A 20,412-nucleotide genomic window follows, 5' to 3' on the forward strand; every position below is an offset into this window, starting at 1 on the left:
GATCCTATTCAGCAGCCGGGGGACAGCTAAGTTGTGGTTTCAAAAAAAGGAAGACCGCTTACTGTATTTTCGATTGGCAGTGTCGGACGGCAGAAGTCCAAGGAAAATCAGTTATTTTTATCTGTTTATGGCACCGTGACCCTTTTGCATAGCACTTAACTTTTCTCTCCTAATGAGTTATCATCAGTCAAAGTAACCTCCCAGCATTTGACAAGTGGTGTGCCCACTGAGTTTACGCTGTCATTTTTTCCTCTCTATTCCAGCATGCTGGCAATATTAAAGAAGCTGCCCGGTGGATGGATGAGGCCCAGGCTTTGGACACTGCAGACAGATTTATCAACTCCAAATGTGCAAAATACATGCTGAAAGCCAATCTGATTAAAGAGGCAGAAGAAATGTGTTCAAAGTTTACAAGGGTTGGTCTGCCTTACTACCCCGGTGTTTATGGATGAAACATAAGACCCAAGTCGTAATACCCAGACAGCTCCTACAGACCGGTTCCTAAATTTATGAAATTGTTAGATGTATTTTCAGTCCTCCTTTAGTATCTTTGATTTCTCTCAAGCTGTTAGCAGTGTAGGGTTTCTTTAAAGCATTAGAAGCTTCGCTACAGTTAATTTTGTTAAACGATTTTCTTTCTCGTTGCTTTGAGTTATTTTCTGGCCGTGGGCTGCACCAAATCTTTTGTGCTCCGGTGTAGATTTAAAAGTAACCTGATTTTTTTTTTTTTAAGAGAAATATTAACTAGAAATGTTGAATCAGCAAGGTCAGACTCTTCAGAGGAAGGAAGCTTGCAAATCCATTGATCAGAGATTCGTCACAAAAATGTAAAGGGCACGTTGGGGAAAATCCGTTTTGAAATACGTGGGACAACCTGATCACCTTGTATCCCCCCCAGCGCTTAGAACAGTGCTTTGCACATAGTAAGCGCTCAACAAATGCCTTTATTATCATTATTATTATTATTATTCTGCAGGAAGGCACCTCAGCAGTGGAGAACTTGAATGAAATGCAGTGCATGTGGTTCCAGACAGAATGTGCCCAAGCGTATAAAATGATGAATAAATTTGGTGAAGCACTTAAAAAATGTCATGAGATTGAGAGAGTAAGTACGCTTCTGTTTTATTTCTCTGCATAAAATATTTGCATCAAAGATCTGTTTGTACATTCGTATAGAGTATCTTCAAATTAACACGTCCCCCCGAAGGACTGGAATCCATTTTAACTTGAACCAGCCCGTATTTCCATTGGTGCTACCACTGCCCTTTCTGCCTTTTACAAATTCTTTGGGGCGGGTGGCAGAAATAGGTGTGGAATCGAGCGCTTAGTACAGTGCTCTGCACACAGTAAGCGCTCAGTAAATCAATTGAATGAATTCACTTCTTAACTCCTGCAACACCTCCTTTTTTAGAGGTGCTTCTTCCACATCCCCCCAAATCATCCAGATTGTCCTTTGTGGTGGTTCAGGACTGATTTTGCTCGGAGTCATTTGATCTTTTGCCTTTTACTAAGTTGCTTTTTGGCACCAATAGATGACGTGCAGCTTTGGGGTTTTTTTTTTTGTTTTGGTGGTGTGTATTTCTTTAAAAAAAATTGTATTTGATAGATCATTTGACCCCGAATTAATTCACCTAACCAGAATGATGAAAATGAAAATTATTCTACGGCTAGCATACCCAGCTTTAGTTTTCGAATTATTTCGTGCTCTTCGTTCTGTTGTTTTTTTTTGTGTGATATTTTCATGCGTTTCTGTTGTTCAGCACTTGCTAAAGAACACTGTGTTATGTTAGCATTTTGTAGAAATCACTGATGACCAGTTTGACTTTCACACATACTGTATGAGGAAGATTACACTTAGGTCTTATGTGGACTTGTTAAAACTAGAAGATGTCCTCCGGCAGCATCCGTTTTACTTCAAGGCCGCTCGGATTGCTCTAGAGATCTATCTGAAGCTTCATGATAACCCACTAACGGATGAGAATAAAGAGCATGAAGCTGATACAGGTATTGGAATACTCATGAAGCTCTTTTTCTTCTAGACTATGTCTCTCTTCTGAGTTTGTTTGGTTTTTTTGCAGTAATACTTTGAGGAAGGTGCAGTCTGTATTTGAAAGTAAAGCGGCTGAAAGTTGTGCATTTCCCCCTACAAGTGAAAATATAAACATTGTAATGATTGCTCCATTTAGGAATTGGGTAGGGACCGTCTCTATATGTTGCCCACTTGTACTTCCCAAGCACTTAGTACAGCGCTCTGCACACAGTAAGCGCTCGATAAATACGATTGAATGAATGAATTAGAGGAGAAGCAGTGTTAACTTCTCCGTGCCTGTTACCTCATCTGTAAAATGGGGATTAAGACCGAGCTTCATGTGGGATTATTATTATTATGTTGGCTGTAGCCATTTGATATAGTGTGGGCCTTTTTGTGTGTTAAAGCTAGCTTAATCTAGTATCTGTACCTGGTCCCTAATCCTGCTGAATTAACACTCCGAATACAGCAAACATGTCTGACAAAGAGCTAAAGAAACTCCGTAATAAGCAAAGAAGAGCTCAAAAAAAAGCTCAGCTGGAAGAGGAGAAAAAGAATGCGGAGAAAGAGAAACAACAGAGAAATCAGAAAAAGAAAAAGGACGATGATGATGAGGAAATCGGGGGCCCAAAAGAAGAACTTATCCCCGAGAAACTGGCCAAGGTAGGTATGGCTTCATTTTGCGTGCTGCCCACAGCAAAGGAAAAACGGTTTTTAACACTACCCTCTTATTTGGCCAAAGGCCTTTTCCGTTTTATTCTTCTTATTTCTTGTGAGGCACTAAGTAGCTTTCTTTGATAATGCCAAAACTCGAGTAAAGGGGCGGTCCCAGATTGAGAAGCAATTGAGTGAATCCTATTTGAAGATCTGATAATGGAGAGAGGTTAAGGAAGGGATTGACATTCCAGGTAAACATTGGAGACAACTTTTTCCGAAGGTGGCGGTCTAAATGATATTTTAGATTGATTGACCCTAAGGCTCCAGAAGGTTAATTTTTACCCCAAATTAAAACCATGCTGTTCCTGGAGCGAAGTGGGCATTGGATGTACCGAAGCTTGTCTTAGTGTCCCTCTAGGACATGCGTTAGTGTAGTGGTGCCCATTTGCTGCTCTGCAAAAATCCAGGTTGGTTTCGGAGTGGAAATTTCAAGGAAACTATCAGGCAGTCATATTTATTGAGTGCTTAGTACGTGCAGAGCGCCTGGGGAAGTCCAAGGCAACAGAATGAGCAAACACTTTCCCGGCCCCTAACAAGTTTAGAGTCTTAGAGGAAGCAGTAGGCGTAATGGTTAGTGGGTGGCGGCGTCAGCAGCAGGGTGAGGAGCAGCCCCTTGGGTTAAAGTAGCAGCCTGGTGGAAGCGTAGGTTCATGGGAATCACGAAAGGCATGGCTCTTTGCAAGCGAGACTTCGGGGCAAATGATGCCAAAAATTAGCACTGAAAACAGCACCAACACAGAAACCCGAAATGACAACAGTGCGGTCATATCTGTGCCCAGCAGAGCTGGGACTGTCCACTTTACTTCAGTCAGTTCAGCCCCACTCACCCCGCAGACAGCGGAAAGAGCCCGGGCTTTGGAGTCAGAGGTCATGGGTTCAAACCCCGGCTCCGCCAGCAGTCAGCTGTGTGACTTTGGGCAAGTCACTTCACTTCTCTGTGCCTCAGTCCCCTCATCTCTAAAATGGGGGTTAAGACTGGGAGCCTCCCGTGGGACAACCTGATCACCTTGTAACCTCCCCGGCGCTTAGGACAGGGCTTTGCACGTAGTAAGCGCTTAATAAATGCCGTCATCATTATTAAACAGAATTTTACTGGCAATCTGCTCCACTCAAGGCTTCCTCAATATTCGCAACTCTCTGGGTCAGCTAGGGTGGGCGGTCAGGCTATCGAAATGAAATTAAAGGCTGGAGGTGTTTGTTGCCTGGATGTGTATTTAGGTCTTCCGAGTTTTACATTCATATCCCCGAATAAGGAAAATATGTGTATTTGTGATATTTTGCACTGGAACTTCATTTACCAGTCTCATTTAAATGCCCCGACAGCTAGCTTTTGACCGGGAGCTAATGTAATGGATTGCATCGCCTCCCTATCCTATAAGAGACTCTGTGTATAAGAGGAAAGGTGAACAGGTATTTTAACTCCATTTCACAGAAGAGGAAACTGAGGCTTTCCCAAAGTGACCTTAAGACGCAAGTTGTGGAGCAGATCAAACCCTGGTTCTCCTGCTGCCCAGGCTCTTTTCATGGCTCACGACGAGCCAAGATGCTTCCAACCAACCAACCAGTGCTCAGTTACACTTAGAGTTCCTGCACATGGTCCCAATTTCAGTACCTTTAAATGCAGTTCAAACATTGCGCTTCATAGGAAAGGACTGTCTGTTCACTGACTCCTCCACAACATGTAAAGCTAAAAGCAGTGAGTCAATCACAACCCGTCACTCCTTCAGTACCAAGGTGGTCTTTGGTATTTAGTACATGGCTATTTACTCCTGGGGGTGCCTTTTCATAAAGAAATTAGTTTGGGCCCGCCTTCCCTCTAGCTTCCTACTTCCTGAATGGGAGGGTGTCACTGACAACACATTTTTTACCTGTCCTAAAAGAGGTAACAAAGGCCATCTTCTTTTTTCCCCATTAGGTGGAAACTCCATTGGAAGAAGCTATTAAATTTTTAACACCACTGAAGAACTTGGTGAAGAACAAGATAGAGACTCATCTTTTTGCCTTTGAGATTTACTTTCGGAAAGGTGGGTACCGGGAGTGGAAAAGCCAGGAGGCACCCCGGGGTTCCCAACGCCTGCACCGTCTAGAGACTCCCTTCACTCACCCGTTCACGGGTGGTATATTGCCGAGATACGGCTGAAGGCTGAATTTCCAGAGCTAATGCAACGCTTTCCATCTCCAAAGGCTGCCTGGAAAATGTGTTTATTGCTGTTAGTACAAGAAATCGTTTGAGTCACGTATGTTGCGGTTCCAGGGGCGTTAGGGCTCTGAATCGAATCTAATCCTTACATTGTAAGATGCTAATATGCATCAGCTTGCCCCTTAAATAACTGAGGGCTTTCTATAGGATTTCAGAAACATGCCAACTTTTTTTCTTTCTTTCTTTTTTGAACAGAAAAGTTCCTTCTAATGCTGCAGTCAGTAAAGAGGGCATTTACTATTGATTCCAGTCACCCCTGGCTTCACGAGTGTATGATATGTTGCGGTTCCAGGGTCATTAGGGCTGTGAATCGAATCTAATCCTTACATTGTAAGATGCTAATATGCATCAGCCTGCCCCTTAAATAACTGAGGGCTTTCTATAGGATTTCAGAAACATGCCAACGTCTTTTCTTTCTTTCTTTTTTGAACAGAAAAGTTCCTTCTAATGCTGCAGTCAGTAAAGAGGGCATTTACTATTGATTCCAGTCACCCCTGGCTTCACGAGTGTATGATATGTTGCGGTTCCAGGGTCATTAGGGCTCTGAATCGAATCTAATCCTTATATTGTAAGATGCTAATATGCACCAGCCTGCCCCTTAAATAACTGAGGGCATTCTATAGGATTTCAGAAACATGCCAACGTTTTTTTCTTTCTTTCTTTTTTGAACAGAAAAGTTCCTTCTAATGCTGCAGTCAGTAAAGAGGGCATTTACTATTGATTCCAGTCACCCCTGGCTTCACGAGTGTATGATATGTTGCGGTTCCAGGGTCATTAGGGCTCTGAATCGAATCTAATCCTTACATTGTAAGATGCTAATATGCATCAGCCTGCCCCTTAAATAACCGAGGGCATTCTATAGGATTTCAGAAACATGCCAACGTTTTTTTCTTTCTTTCTTTTTTGAACAGAAAAGTTCCTTCTAATGCTGCAGTCAGTAAAGAGGGCATTTACTATTGATTCCAGTCACCCCTGGCTTCACGAGTGTATGATATGTTGCGGTTCCAGGGTCACTAGGGCTCTGAATCGAATCTAATCCTTATATTGTAAGATGCTAATATGCATCAGCCTGCCCCTTAAATAACTGAGGGCTTTCTATAGGATTTCAGAAACATGCCAACGTTTTTTTCTTTCTTTCTTTTTTGAACAGAAAAGTTCCTTCTAATGCTGCAGTCAGTAAAGAGGGCATTTACTGTTGATTCCAGTCACCCCTGGCTTCACGAGTGTATGATATGTTGCGGTTCCAGGGTCACTAGGGCTCTGAATCGAATCTAATCCTTATATTGTAAGATGCTAATATGCATCAGCCTGCCCCTTAAATAACTGAGGGCGTTCTGTAGGATTTCAGAAACATGCCAACGTTTTTTTCTTTCTTTCTTTTTTGAACAGAAAAGTTCCTTCTAATGCTGCAGTCAGTAAAGAGGGCATTTACTATTGATTCCAGTCACCCCTGGCTTCACGAGTGTATGATACGTTGCGGTTCCAGGGTCATTAGGGCTCTGAATCGAATCTAATCCTAACATTGTAAGATGCTAATATGCATCAGCCTGCCCCTTAAATAACTGAGGGCGTTCTGTAGGATTTCAGAAACATGCCAACGTTTTTTTCTTTCTTTCTTTTTTGAACAGAAAAGTTCCTTCTAATGCTGCAGTCAGTAAAGAGGGCATTTACTATTGATTCCAGTCACCCCTGGCTTCACGAGTGTATGATACGTTGCGGTTCCAGGGTCATTAGGGCTCTGAATCGAATCTAATCCTAACATTGTAAGATGCTAATATGCATCAGCCTGCCCCTTAAATAACCGAGGGCTTTCTATAGGATTTCAGAAACATGCCAACGTCTTTTCTTTCTTTCATTTTTGAACAGAAAAGTTCCTTCTAATGCTGCAGTCAGTAAAGAGGGCATTTACTATTGATTCCAGTCACCCCTGGCTTCACGAGTGTATGATATGTTGCGGTTCCAGGGTCATTAGGGCTCTGAATCGAATCTAATCCTAACATTGTAAGATGCTAATATGCATCAGCCTGCCCCTTAAATAACTGAGGGCTTTCTATAGGATTTCAGAAACATGCCAACGTCTTTTCTTTCTTTCATTTTTGAACAGAAAAGTTCCTTCTAATGCTGCAGTCAGTAAAGAGGGCATTTACTATTGATTCCAGTCACCCCTGGCTTCACGAGTGTATGATATGTTGCGGTTCCAGGGTCATTAGGGCTCTGAATTGAATCTAATCCTTACATTGTAAGATGCTAATATGCACCAGCCTGCCCCTTAAATAACTGAGGGCCTTCTATAGGATTTCAGAAACATGCCAACGTTTTTTTCTTTCTTTCTTTTTTGAACAGAAAAGTTCCTTCTAATGCTGCAGTCAGTAAAGAGGGCATTTACTATTGATTCCAGTCACCCCTGGCTTCACGAGTGTATGATATGTTGCGGTTCCAGGGTCATTAGGGCTCTGAATCGAATCTAATCCTTACATTGTAAGATGCTAATATGCATCAGCCTGCCCCTTAAATAACCGAGGGCATTCTATAGGATTTCAGAAACATGCCAACGTTTTTTTCTTTCTTTTTTGAACAGAAAAGTTCCTTCTAATGCTGCAGTCAGCAAAGAGGGCATTTACTATTGATTCCAGTCACCCCTGGCTTCACGAGTGTATGATATGTTGCGGTTCCAGGGTCATTAGGGCTCTGAATCGAATCTAATCCTTATATTGTAAGATGCTAATATGCACCAGCCTGCCCCTTAAATAAGCGAGGGCTTTCTATAGGATTTCAGAAACATGCCAACGTCTTTTCTTTCTTTCTTTTTTGAACAGAAAAGTTCCTTCTAATGCTGCAGTCAGTAAAGAGGGCATTTACTATTGATTCCAGTCACCCCTGGCTTCACGAGTGTATGATACGTTGCGGTTCCAGGGTCATTAGGGCTCTGAATCGAATCTAATCCTTACATTGTAAGATGCTAATATGCATCAGCCTGCCCCTTAAATAACCGAGGGCGTTCTGTAGGATTTCAGAAACATGCCAACGTTTTTTTCTTTCTTTCTTTTTTGAACAGAAAAGTTCCTTCTAATGCTGCAGTCAGTAAAGAGGGCATTTACTATTGATTCCAGTCACCCCTGGCTTCACGAGTGTATGATACGTTGCGGTTCCAGGGTCATTAGGGCTCTGAATCGAATCTAATCCTAACATTGTAAGATGCTAATATGCATCAGCCTGCCCCTTAAATAACTGAGGGCTTTCTATAGGATTTCAGAAACATGCCAACGTCTTTTCTTTCTTTCTTTTTTGAACAGAAAAGTTCCTTCTAATGCTGCAGTCAGTAAAGAGGGCATTTACTATTGATTCCAGTCACCCCTGGCTTCACGAGTGTATGATATGTTGCGGTTCCAGGGTCATTAGGGCTCTGAATCGAATCTAATCCTTATATTGTAAGATGCTAATATGCACCAGCCTGCCCCTTAAATAACTGAGGGCATTCTATAGGATTTCAGAAACATGCCAACGTTTTTTTCTTTCTTTCTTTTTTGAACAGAAAAGTTCCTTCTAATGCTGCAGTCAGTAAAGAGGGCATTTACTATTGATTCCAGTCACCCCTGGCTTCACGAGTGTATGATATGTTGCGGTTCCAGGGTCATTAGGGCTCTGAATCGAATCTAATCCTTACATTGTAAGATGCTAATATGCATCAGCCTGCCCCTTAAATAACCGAGGGCATTCTATAGGATTTCAGAAACATGCCAACGTTTTTTTCTTTCTTTCTTTTTTGAACAGAAAAGTTCCTTCTAATGCTGCAGTCAGTAAAGAGGGCATTTACTATTGATTCCAGTCACCCCTGGCTTCACGAGTGTATGATATGTTGCGGTTCCAGGGTCATTAGGGCTCTGAATCGAATCTAATCCTTACATTGTAAGATGCTAATATGCATCAGCCTGCCCCTTAAATAACCGAGGGCGTTCTATAGGATTTCAGAAACATGCCAACGTTTTTTTCTTTCTTTCTTTTTTGAACAGAAAAGTTCCTTCTAATGCTGCAGTCAGTAAAGAGGGCATTTACTATTGATTCCAGTCACCCCTGGCTTCACGAGTGTATGATACGTTGCGGTTCCAGGGTCATTAGGGCTCTGAATCGAATCTAATCCTAACATTGTAAGATGCTAATATGCATCAGCCTGCCCCTTAAATAACTGAGGGCTTTCTATAGGATTTCAGAAACATGCCAACGTCTTTTCTTTCTTTCTTTTTTGAACAGAAAAGTTCCTTCTAATGCTGCAGTCAGTAAAGAGGGCATTTACTATTGATTCCAGTCACCCCTGGCTTCACGAGTGTATGATATGTTGCGGTTCCAGGGTCATTAGGGCTCTGAATCGAATCTAATCCTTACATTGTAAGATGCTAATATGCATCAGCCTGCCCCTTAAATAACTGAGGGCTTTCTATAGGATTTCAGAAACATGCCAACGTCTTTTCTTTCTTTCTTTTTTGAACAGAAAAGTTCCTTCTAATGCTGCAGTCAGTAAAGAGGGCATTTACTATTGATTCCAGTCACCCCTGGCTTCACGAGTGTATGATTCGCCTCTTCAGCACAGGTAACTCCTTCACGGTCACATCACTCCAGTCACTGTTGGTAACGCTCGGCCACTGTACTTATTTGGTTTAAGTAGGAGCATCTTCAGTGCGTTAGGCAAAAATAAGACTTCCTAGTTGGGCTGTGGTTTGTGCTCCATAGCCCTGAAGTGTAATGTAGCGGCAGGTTCCTGGCTTCCCGTAAAGCTAGAAAGGGAAGGCCGGGCCTGGGCGGTCTTCGGGAGCGGCTTTGCGCCTCTATTCTGCAATCGCAGCCTTTCAGCACCCCGTTGAAAAAGGTGACTTCAGCGCAAGCTTTCCCCCTCTCTGTGTTTAGTCACTAGCAGGTGTTTGAAAACCAGAGGCATTTATTTGATTATGCTTTCGTAGTTCCAACGTTGTAGGCGCCTTTGGAAAAGTAGGCTTGTAAGAGCGGGTACGTTGGCTTCACAGCTCGAGGGAAAGACCGATGCGCGTCTGTCTCAACGACCGTGTTTCCCAAATTTATTCAGAAACGTCACACTCGTCAGTGGGCCGAATGTCTCCTTCCACCAAACCGGCGCAGCGTGGTTCAGTGGAAAGAGCCCGGGCTTTGGAGTCCGAGGTCATGGGTTCAAATCCCAGCCCCGCCAATTTGTCAGCTGTGTGACTTTGGGCAAGTCACTTCTCTGGGCCTCAGTTCCCTCATCTGGAAAATGGGGATTAAAACCGTGAGCCCCCCCCCGTGGGACAGCCTGATCACCTCGTAACCTCCCCAGCGCTTAGAACAGTGCTTTGCACATAGTAAGCGCTTAATAAATGCAATTATTATTATCCACTGAGGGGCTGCCGGTGGCGGGAGTGACAGAGCCACTTTTCCTGGTGAGGCAGGAAGGAGTGGACAAGGTGGACTTCATGGTACAGGGAGGCTCTGAAGAATAAGCGAGAAGAGGGAGGTACAGAACCAGCCCCAACCCCATCAACAGGTCCTCCAGTTAGCATTTCTAGTTGTCATTGTCACCTGGGCGTGCTTTTGGGGCTGGTTCTGAAACAAAACCTACTCCGTGATACAGCCGTCTGCAGTATGTCCGTACGACCAATTGCCGTTAAATCAATATTAACGTTAAAATTCAATAGACTTCACCTAGCTTACAGATCAGGCCGTGACGGAGTAAAAATCAGCGCCAGTGGTGAATATCTGTGGGCACCTTAAACTCCTGGACGTTTTATTATGCTAAAATGTGTCCGTTCTGATTTTTGCGTACTGTTGAGACTTCTATTTCCGTTTCCTCAGCAGTGTCTGAAAGCAAAGACCTACCCGACGCCGTCAGAACAGTGTTAAAACAAGAGATGAACCGACTTTTTGGAGTGACAAATCCCAAGAACTTCAACGAAACGTTCCTGAAGAGACACTTCGACTCACTGCCGCATAGGTTGTCGGGTAATTCGCTCATTTTATTCCTCTCGGGGACTCCTTGCCGTGCGTCAGCGCATCTGATTTTTTCATAAACCGATACTTGGTCAGGTTTTAGAACCGTACGGATGGAAGGAGATGTCAGACGTCCCAAAGCGCGGGCTGTGTGTTCAGAGGGTGTTGGGCGCGGTCGTTTTGCCCGTGGTTGACGGTGTTTGTGAGGACAGCGATGATATAGGTGATCTTTAATTCACCACAGATCGGACCATTCAGTAATACTACGGGCGCGTGTGTCTGTGTGTTTCCATCTCCCCATCCTAACTGCGGGCCCTGGTTTCCATGCTCTGCAGACCGACTGGCATCTTCATCATCATCAACATCATCAGTCGTATTTATTGAGCGCTTACTGTGTGCAGAGCACTGTACTAAGCGCTTGGGAAGTACAAGTCGGCAGCATAGAGAGACAGTCCCTACCCAACAGTGGGCTCACAGTCTAAAAGGGGGAGACAGAGAACAAAACCAAACATACTAACGAAATAAAATAAATGGAATAGATATGTACAAGTAAAATAAATAGAGTAATAAATCTTGAGCTTAGGAGATGAGTTGGAGGAGGAGCTGCTTGCAGTGAGGGTCGGAACCGCTGCAGCAGGCCGCCTCCGGTCGGGAGAGAGGCTGACCATCTTGCCCTTCCTTGCCTTAATAATTATGGTACTTTTTAAGCGCCCGCTATGTGCCACGCACCGTTCCAAGCGCTGGGCTGGAGCTCTTTTTAATCTCCTTTGCTGCTCCTCCAACTCAACCCCAGATCTGTTGGGTGTCACTCCCCCAGGTGCTTAGTACAGTGCTCGGCTCAGGAAATCCTCATCATCAATCATCTTTATTGAGCGCTTCCTATGTGCGGAGCACTGCACTAAGCGCTTGGGAAGTACAAATTGGCAACATCTAGAGACAGTCCCTACCCAACAGTGGGCTCACAGGCTAAAAGGGGGAGACAGAGAACAAAACCAAACATACTAACAAAATAAAATAAATAGGAAATGCCACTGATCGATCGATTGCTGCCAGTTGATTCAGTCTGGAGAAGCAGGGTTCCGGGGGTGGGGGAAGAGAGAGGGCAGGGGCGGCCTGGACCGCGGGAGGCCTCGGCCCTGTTTCTTGAGCTCTTACTCTGTACAGAGCACCGTACTAAGCCCTTGGGAGATAAGCAGTATTTATTTTACTCGTACGTATTTATTCTATTTATTTTATTTTGCTAATGTGTCTTGTTTTGTTGTCCGTCTCCCCCTTCTAGACTGTGAGCCCGCTGTTGGGCAGGCACCGTCTCTATATGTTGCCAACTTGTAATAATAATAATGATGGCATTTGTTAAGCGCTTACTATGTGCAAAACACTGTTCTAAGCGCTGGAGAGGTTACAAGGTGATCAGGTTGTCCCACGTGAGGCTCTCAGTCTTCATCCCCATTTGACAGATGAGGGAACTGAGGCCCAGAGAAGTGAAGCGACTTGCCCAAGGTCACACAGCAGACTTGTGGCGGAGCCGGGATTTGAAGCCATGACCTCCCGGGCTCTTTCCACTGAGCCACGCTGCTGTACTTCCCAAGCGCTTAGTACAGTGCTCTGCACACAGCGCTCAATAAATGCGATTGAATGAATGAATGAATGCCCAAAGTTCATTTCACCATTTGCTAGAGAAGCAGCGTGGCTCAGCGGAAAGAGCCTGGGCTTTGGAGTCAGAGGTCGTGGGTTCAAATCCCAGCTCCCCCAACTGTCAGCTGTGTGACTTTGGGCAAGTCACTTGGCTTCTCTGTGCCTCAGTTACCTCATCTGTAAAATGGGGATTAAGACTGTGAGCCCCCCGTGGGACAATCTGATCACCTTGTAACCTTCCCAGCGCTTAGAACAGTGCTTTGCACATAGTAAGCGCTTAATAAATGCCATTATTATTATTATTGTTGTTGCTGTAGTCGCTGGGAGCCATCTCTGAGACAGTAGGGAAGGGGACTCCTCGCCTCCCCACCCAGAATTTTTTGGGGGCCTACTGTACAAAAGACTGTTGAAGCTATTTGAAACCCCCGCCTTTATTTATATAAATCACAGGATACTGGTTCTTTAAAGGTCCCTGACAGGTGCCAGATTTAACTGGACTGGCAATCAATACTTTTCCTCCACAATTCAGTCGTATTTATTTAATGCTTACTGTGTGCAGAGCACTGTATTAAGCGTTTGGGAGAGTACATTATAACAGTGGGGCACAGCTACTTAGGTACTCACCTCCATCCCTGCTATTCTTAATGCTATTTTTATCTTTATTGCACCCCTCACTTGTAATTTATTTTGAACTTTGTCTCCCCCAATAGCTTGTCAGCTCCTTGAGGACAGGGAACGTGTCTTGAACTGTTTTGTATTCTCCCAAGTGCTAAGTACAGTGCTCTTCTGTACAGTGAGCTCTCAGTAAATGCTGTTGATTAGCTGGTGGATAGTGTGCAATTCAAGGGACTAGTAGTAGTAGTATTTATCAAGTGCTCACTGTTTGCAAAACCCTCTACTTAAAGCTGTGATTAGCTAGTGGATAGTGTGCAGTTCAAGGGACTAGTAGTAATCATCATCAACTTATCAATTTATCAATTTATTGAGCGCTTACTATGTGCAGAGCACTATACTAAGCGCTTGGCACTGTACTAAGCGCTTGATAATATTTATCAAGTGCTTACTGTTTGCAAAACCCTCGACTTAAAGCCGTGATAATAGACGGGTGGGAATTAGACACCTTCTGTAGATGCCAGAAACGAATCCTAGATTTTGGGGAACAGCCTTGAGTCAGTAGAAAGACAGTGTATGATTTTTTTATTTTCTTTTACTGGCCCTCACTGAAAGGACATAAGCGCTTAGTACAGGGCTCTGCACACAGTAAGCGCTCAATAAATACGATTGAGTGAATGCCACAAGCTAGCCTTGTTGGAGTTGCTACTGTTTGTCTGCCGTAGACCCAACTCTCCTAAATCTTAAGAGGTTTCACTTGGTCCATCAAATGAATTACCCAGGTTTTGAGCCTTTAAAGACTTTTTGGGAGGAGGTGGGGATAGGATAATTAGGGTTAGGTTTTTGGAGGAGATGGAGGGCAGGGTAATTGTCTTCCCCGATGCACATTTCTGAAACGTTTTACTCTCTACCATTCAGCTGCCAAAATGGTGTACTATTTGGATCCCTCTAGTCAGAAGAGAGCAGTGGAACTGACAACAACACTTGATGAATCCCTCACTAACAGGAATCTTCAGGTAAAGATTATTCAGGGCCACCCGGTCCTCCGCTCTAGATCCCTGAACTTCCTTTCACTTGCATCGGCCGTCGTATCCCGACTCTTCGGTTCCCGTCAGAAATTTTTACCATTGATCTGGAATGTTTCTTGCCAGAGAGCATGGGAATATGCTGAGATTGGGTTGAGAGAGCACACTGGCCACCTGGCAACAGTCCATTCCAGATGGCTACCTCTGGACTTTTCCTAGTTGGCGTGTGCCAAGATGATCAAATAGCTGTTTCGGAATAGGGTGGGGATAAAGGACAAGGAGCAAATGGCCAAGGCCGATCCAGGGACTCTTAAATGTCAAAAAAAAGAACATTTCCCAGCCTTTTCCAAAAGTCGTAACGGTGGTTTTTGTTTGTTTGTTTGTTTTTCCTCCCCCCCCCCCCCCCCCCCGTAGACATGTATGGAGGCATTAGAAGCCTTGTGCGACGGTAGCCTAGGAGACTGTAAAGAAGCCGCCGAAGCTTACAGAGCAAATTGCCATAAGCTCTTCCCTTACGCTTTGGCTTTCATGCCCCCGGGATACGAAGAGGATATGAAGATCACAGTTAACGGAGATAGTTCTGCGGAAACCGAGGAACTGGCCAATGAAATCTGAACACCTTAAACAAGCCAATGAAATTGACATTGGACCCTATTTAGCGTATAATATTTTTGTCACGCACCTGCTGCATCGCTCTAACTTTACAGATTGGGGAGGAGAAAACATTCTTGCCTTCGAATAGTGTTTTACGTTTTTGTTTTTTTGTTTTTTTTTTTTATCCTGCTGAAAAGTATATATATAAACTATCTAACGTATTACAGGATAGAGGTGGTTCAGTTTCTTAAAAGCTGCTAAAATTGAAGAAAAAAAAATACCTTATCCTACACCCACCCACCCGCGTTTTTAGACTAATTTATATGAAATCTGGAGGCTGTTATAGCTAGCAGAGCAGGTGTGTGGCAGAAATATTACTTCCAATTTGTCTCGTGAGATTACTATATCTCTGACAGCAGAAGTACATGCTGTTTTAGCACTGGATTCTTTCACTGAGCACAAGAGTTGTTGGGGCTTTAGCATCTGACTGATTTTGATACGGGATGATTCTGACCATAGGAAGTTTGCAATGTGAATCACGATTTACAGAGAAACCTACAACGGACGCTGGACGTTGTAGAGACTGGGACGTAGATACCGTGCAGAATTATACAGAAACATAGGGTGTTCAATAAGCTTGTTGGGAATCCGAAATTCACTGTACACGATCAGTTTGGTGTTCTTGTACCACAGTTTTTAACCGAAGGAACCAGTTAGAACAATCTTGATTTTTTTTTTTTTTTTAATTAAAACTTGAAAAAAAAAATAACCGATGCTGTCACTGGTGGGGAGGGAGAATCGGGTGGGGGGAGGATGGGGGTCGGGGGTGGGCGGGATGGGGACGGCGTGAACCGGGCAGCATTGTTTCGGCCAAACTTGTTCAAAACTGTAATGCAAGAACCAAATGCACTGTGATGTGGCACCAACTAATTAGAGAGCATGCATCTTTCACTTCGGAGTGAAAAAAGAGAACAGACCGTGGCTTGGAGTTAGAGCAGAATCCTGACTGGTCGAGAGACTGATCGTTTAAAAACCTCAGCAGGCCTTGTTCACGTTATGCAGAAAAAAATAAAATAAAATAAAAAGTGCTGCAGTTTAGATACCTCTGGAATTTTTCCACAGTGTCACAGGTTTGTAATACTTGAAGCCCTACATTTCTAGGAATATATTTCTTGCTCAGTTGTTTCAGGCAAGCCCAGACTTTGTAACTTTTAAAGGGCCCAAGTTGTGTTTTTTTTTTTTTTCTTTCTTTCCAAATAACAAACCAGCTTCTTATTCCCGCAGATACAGCTGTAATTTCCTTTTTTGTTGTCAAACATAAGGTACCAAATACGATGCAATAAAACGTTTTGAAAAACAGTCTTGTGAATGCTTCAACCAACCCGTGCCAGGCTCCTGGGAAACTTAGCCCGTGGAGACAAGAGGCGCAAGGCCGAGGTATCGTGATGCGCTGGGGGTGTGTGCGAGATACCTTTGAGGCGTTACAGCTGGTGCAAATGATTTTTCATCGCCTCCGAGTAATGCCGGTGTCAGGGGAAAATCCCGGATGCAATGTACAGTGCTGCTTGGTGCGGTCGGTAATTGCCCGTGTGCAAAGAAAATGAAAATCTGCCGTGGAAATGGAACTGATTGAGCAAAATGAACCTTCACGCTCTGACGTTACCAAAAAAAAAGCAAACGGTGCAAACCAGCCTCAGCGTTGCCTTTGCCGTACCCGAGCAGATAAGGTGGAGGAAGAAGTGAGTAAAATTGTACATACCTCCAGTTTTGTTGTCCTTTTAGAGACTGTACTCACCGGGAAGAAACGTCGGGAAGATTTGGCATCCTGAACGGACAGTTGTTCCTAAACCAAGCGGTTTCCTAGTGCATTGAGCTCTGCCTACAAGCCCGTCTTCCTTACCCATCCTGGATAGATGTGTAAAAAGTACCAACTGACACTTTTAAAAGTTTTATTAACCTGGTTCAGTCTCAGGAACGTCTTGAAGGAAGCCGACCTAGCCTTGCTGAGAACCCGTGTGAGTTGAGCGGGCGAGATGTTCCGTGTTCGGGGAGAGAACGACCGTCCCAGCTCCGCCACGATTAAGGTGCTCAAGAGAAGAGAGGCGGCACCGGCCATATCCGAGGGTATGTGTGTGAACTGTGCTTAGTCTCTGTAGAGCAAATGGAAATCCATGTATTTCTTTGTCTTGACGATGTAAAATGACTGTAGAGTATATCTTAGTGACCGCAAGCGCTCAACTAGTGCTGCCCCGGGGAGGGGGGATAAATTCAGAATGTGTATGTTGTATTCCGATTCAGCCTCTATATTGGAAGAAACGAATAAACCTGTTTCCCCTTAGGTTCACTTGTTAGTGAATAAATTGGCCAGAGTCTGAGGACTTTGGGGTTTTCGCTGTGTCTCCCGGCAGTAGCCCCGAGAAGTGGATTTTTCTTGGAGGGTCGCCCTTTCCTGCCCTCCTCCTTCAGCTAGCATCGTTTTGAAAGAAACCGGTTGACGCTACTGCCGCCGTACCTAATAACGGTCGCCGATGGGTCGAGACTAGGGTGATCTGGCCCCGTTACGGACACAGATCACCCCCAAGCTCATCGTCATCATCGTCGATCGTGTTTATTGAGCGCTTACTATGTGCAGAGCACTGTACTAAGCGCTTGGGAAGTACAAATTGGCAACATATAGAGGCAGTCCCTACCCAACAGCGGGCTCACGGTCTAAAATCTTAAACACAGTCTAAGCTCTTGGGTCTTCTATACAGATTTCAATGTTATTTTATTTTTAAAAGGTAAAAGGTGCTTCAAAAAGAGGCCCGCTGTCCTTCCTACTTTGGAGACGGCCGCGTTGACTCACGTTTGTTGAGCGCTTTCCCTGCGTGCGTGTCAGAATTCGGTGTATTCGATGCGGGCGGTAAATTCCCGTGCCAGTGAAGTCGAGTGCTGTCTTCGGTGGGGCGGGAGGGTCCTAGTTTTGTGTGCTTAGTACAGTGCTCTGCACGCAGTAAGCGCTCAATAAGTACAATTGATGATGATGATGATGATGAAGTGAGGCCTGTAACTGCACTTGGTGCTAAGCACTGACCTCAGCAGGAATTGTCGGTAGACACCAGGAAGGTGTGGTCGAGATTCAGGTAGGTGGTGATGAATTCGGGGAAGTCTCTCTTCTGGACGATTTCTAGGAACATTTCGGTAGCCGTGTGGAACATTTGCCTGGCCCTGGAAAAGATGGGGAAATTGTGCATTCTTGAAAGATCCCGGGGCGGGGGGGATTGAGCCGGGGTTGCAGAAATGCCGTTCAAAAAACGGGACAGACCTTTCAGAAGGACAGTGAGGGCCTTGTAGTTCGCGCTCCACTTCCCTGACCAAGCTCTGAACTAGACTTCGTGACACTATCCTGTTGTCATCTTCCAGCTGGGCTCCATGACGAATCCACTGCCAAACCTGAAATGTAAGTCAGCCTTGTGTGCTTTTTCTTGACCCTCTGAGTCACTTGAAGTGGAATGTTTTCATGAGCAGTGATCTTAAGGTTTATTCCTTTCTGATTTTTGTGGATTGGGTAACGATAATTGTGGTATTTGTTACAGTACTTACTCTGTGCCAAGCTGGGGTAGATACGGGATAATCAGTTCCCGCATGGGACTCAGTCGGGAGAACAGGGATTGATTCCCCGTTTTGCAGATCAGGGAATTGAGGCCCAGAGAAGTTAAGTGGCTTGCCCAAGGACACACAGGTATGTAGCGGCGTCAGAATTAGAACCCGGGTCCTGTGCCCTTTCCACTAGGTCATGCTAAATTGCTCGTAGTTGTTTTAAAGAGGGAATAAGTTAAAAAAAAATTCTAACCACACCCATCAACGTCTATCTTGGTATAGCACTGCTTTATTTTTTTAAGATTGGTGCCTCAGTAGACCTCCTTGATCCCCAAATACAGGAATTGGGGGATGGGGGGAGAGACCCCCCAGACCTCAGGAGAAGTCTGACAATTCATTGATTTGGAACCAATTCTTGAAGTCTAAAGAGATTTTTTCATTGGTGTTTTTTTAAAAAAATAAAGGCCATGGGATTAACACATTGAGAGTTTTCCATACCTGTGATCTGGAGATCTCAGCTGTTGCCGAATCCTCAACTTGGCCTCGGTAGTAGAAATGGCCTTCTCCTTCAAAAGTAGCACTTTATCAGATATATGACACCAATTACGCATCCTGTGGCTCAGTTACTACTATCATAATGGGTTCTGTCACACGGGTTTTCACTAAAAGTTAGAGTCTGTATCTCTGGATAGAAACCGGTGGATGCACTGACCAAGGCCTGAGTGTCATAGTACTGATTTCCTTTTTATGTGGGGTTTCTCAAACGCATAACAGGAGAACTGATGAATTTCTGTTATAAAGGGGAGCTGTGGATCTCAAACTGTTGCTACACTATTGCTACAACAGTTGGCTGCATCTCTTTAAAAATGAATTAAAAAAAAAATCCACAGCTAACTGCACAGGCCCTTCTTTCCTCTTTCCTTGCCTCTGAAGAACATTCACTTCTAAATAATCCTTGCCAAGTAGCCGTTAAAACCCGGTCAACTTCCCAGTACCTACAAAGAGGCCCGCAAGCTGCTGTAATTTTTGTTGAATTCCATTTAGCAGCTTCCCGAGGCCCCGTAGTTGTAGGGCGGTATCGCCGGAGGAAATGGGTAGTAGAGGCCGCCTTTCTAACGCGGGGCTTGTGTTACCACAAACTGATAAATTTTACTAAGTGAAACGGAATGAATCTTAGAGAATGCGTTATTTAACATGCGCTAAAACACGCATGCCCCGTATCTAGGCACGTGACATTATCGGAAGACTTCTGATTCTGCAATATTGCTCTGCAAGATGCATAATGAAAACATGCAGCCCTGACAAGTGCTGTGACGGAGTAACTTTATTAAGGATAACTGACTGATCGGGATGGAGTGAGGGATCCACGGGCCCAGTGAAGATTCTGCCTTGTTTGCTGTTGGCCGTTTTACGCTCAGAAACCCGGCAGCTACTTACTTTGGGGTGAAGCTAGGCTGCTCTTACCCTATGTTTTCCCTGGAAGAGCTGATCCCACCCAGCAGGTGAGCTGGCTTGCTGGAGTTGATTAAATCCTTTCCCTGAAGCTCCTAAGAGAAGCACCACAACTCTTGTCCCTCCCCTGAAAGGATGGGGGGGCGGGTTGAGCTCGCATAGCTTTCTTGAGCTTAAGACTTTTAATCTATCCAGGGCCAGAAAGAAATTTCCTTAAGCTCTGCCTTTATTTCTTGGAAACTGGCATCCGTGGGGCAGACTTGGCTGTAGGACAGGAAAGAGGAGGATCGCTCTCCCTTCCCCAAAAATAGTGGATTTGCAAATTATGCAGGGAAAGACCTTCTCTAAGATTCATTCCGTTTTACTTGGTAAAACGTATCGGTTGGAAATACAACAGATAGAGAAGGCTTCATTAACTGGGCAAGCAGCAGCAGGCTTATATTGAGTTTGATGGAAAGGAACAACTCAGCTGGTTATTATAACGTCTTTGCTTCTCTCTTGGTTTTGAACCTAGAAGGTCTAAGCCGGTGAGCCCTCAGCCAGGGGTGGGAATCCGCCCAGTTGACAGAGACCTCTCCCTGCCTGCCTGGAAGGAAATT

At 44.4% G+C, this 20,412-nt stretch overlaps 2 protein-coding genes across 6 annotated transcripts in view; one reads left to right on the plus strand and one right to left on the minus strand.

The window, feature by feature from the left end:
- Nucleotides 1-15,572, plus strand: part of NAA15 (N-alpha-acetyltransferase 15, NatA auxiliary subunit) — a 69,883-nt gene extending 54,311 nt beyond the window's left edge. The window contains exons 12-20 of the mRNA XM_038755138.1: nt 264-416; nt 977-1,105; nt 1,791-2,004; nt 2,499-2,692; nt 4,662-4,770; nt 9,433-9,531; nt 10,782-10,928; nt 14,082-14,179; nt 14,603-15,572. Of these exons, the coding sequence (XP_038611066.1) occupies nt 264-416; nt 977-1,105; nt 1,791-2,004; nt 2,499-2,692; nt 4,662-4,770; nt 9,433-9,531; nt 10,782-10,928; nt 14,082-14,179; nt 14,603-14,803 (1,344 nt within the window). The 3' untranslated portion in view covers nt 14,804-15,572. The remainder of the gene's footprint in view (nt 1-263; nt 417-976; nt 1,106-1,790; nt 2,005-2,498; nt 2,693-4,661; nt 4,771-9,432; nt 9,532-10,781; nt 10,929-14,081; nt 14,180-14,602) is intronic.
- A 169-nt stretch (nt 15,573-15,741) lies between these two features.
- The window catches only part of LOC119935737 (malate synthase, glyoxysomal-like), a 40,064-nt gene continuing 35,393 nt past the window's right edge, over nt 15,742-20,412 (minus strand). For all 5 annotated transcript variants that reach the window (XM_038755198.1, XM_038755197.1, XM_038755196.1 and 2 more), the window contains 4 exons: nt 18,860-18,927; nt 18,087-18,214; nt 17,856-17,989; nt 15,742-16,932 (listed from right to left, as the gene is read on the minus strand). In XM_038755198.1, coding sequence (XP_038611126.1) covers nt 17,857-17,989; nt 18,087-18,214; nt 18,860-18,927 — 329 coding nt within the window. In that variant the 3' untranslated portion in view covers nt 15,742-16,932; nt 17,856. The remainder of the gene's footprint in view (nt 16,933-17,855; nt 17,990-18,086; nt 18,215-18,859; nt 18,928-20,412) is intronic.

The sequence above is a fragment of the Tachyglossus aculeatus genome, chromosome 12 (assembly GCF_015852505.1).
Source record: "Tachyglossus aculeatus isolate mTacAcu1 chromosome 12, mTacAcu1.pri, whole genome shotgun sequence".
Taxonomy (NCBI): Eukaryota; Metazoa; Chordata; class Mammalia; order Monotremata; family Tachyglossidae; genus Tachyglossus; species Tachyglossus aculeatus.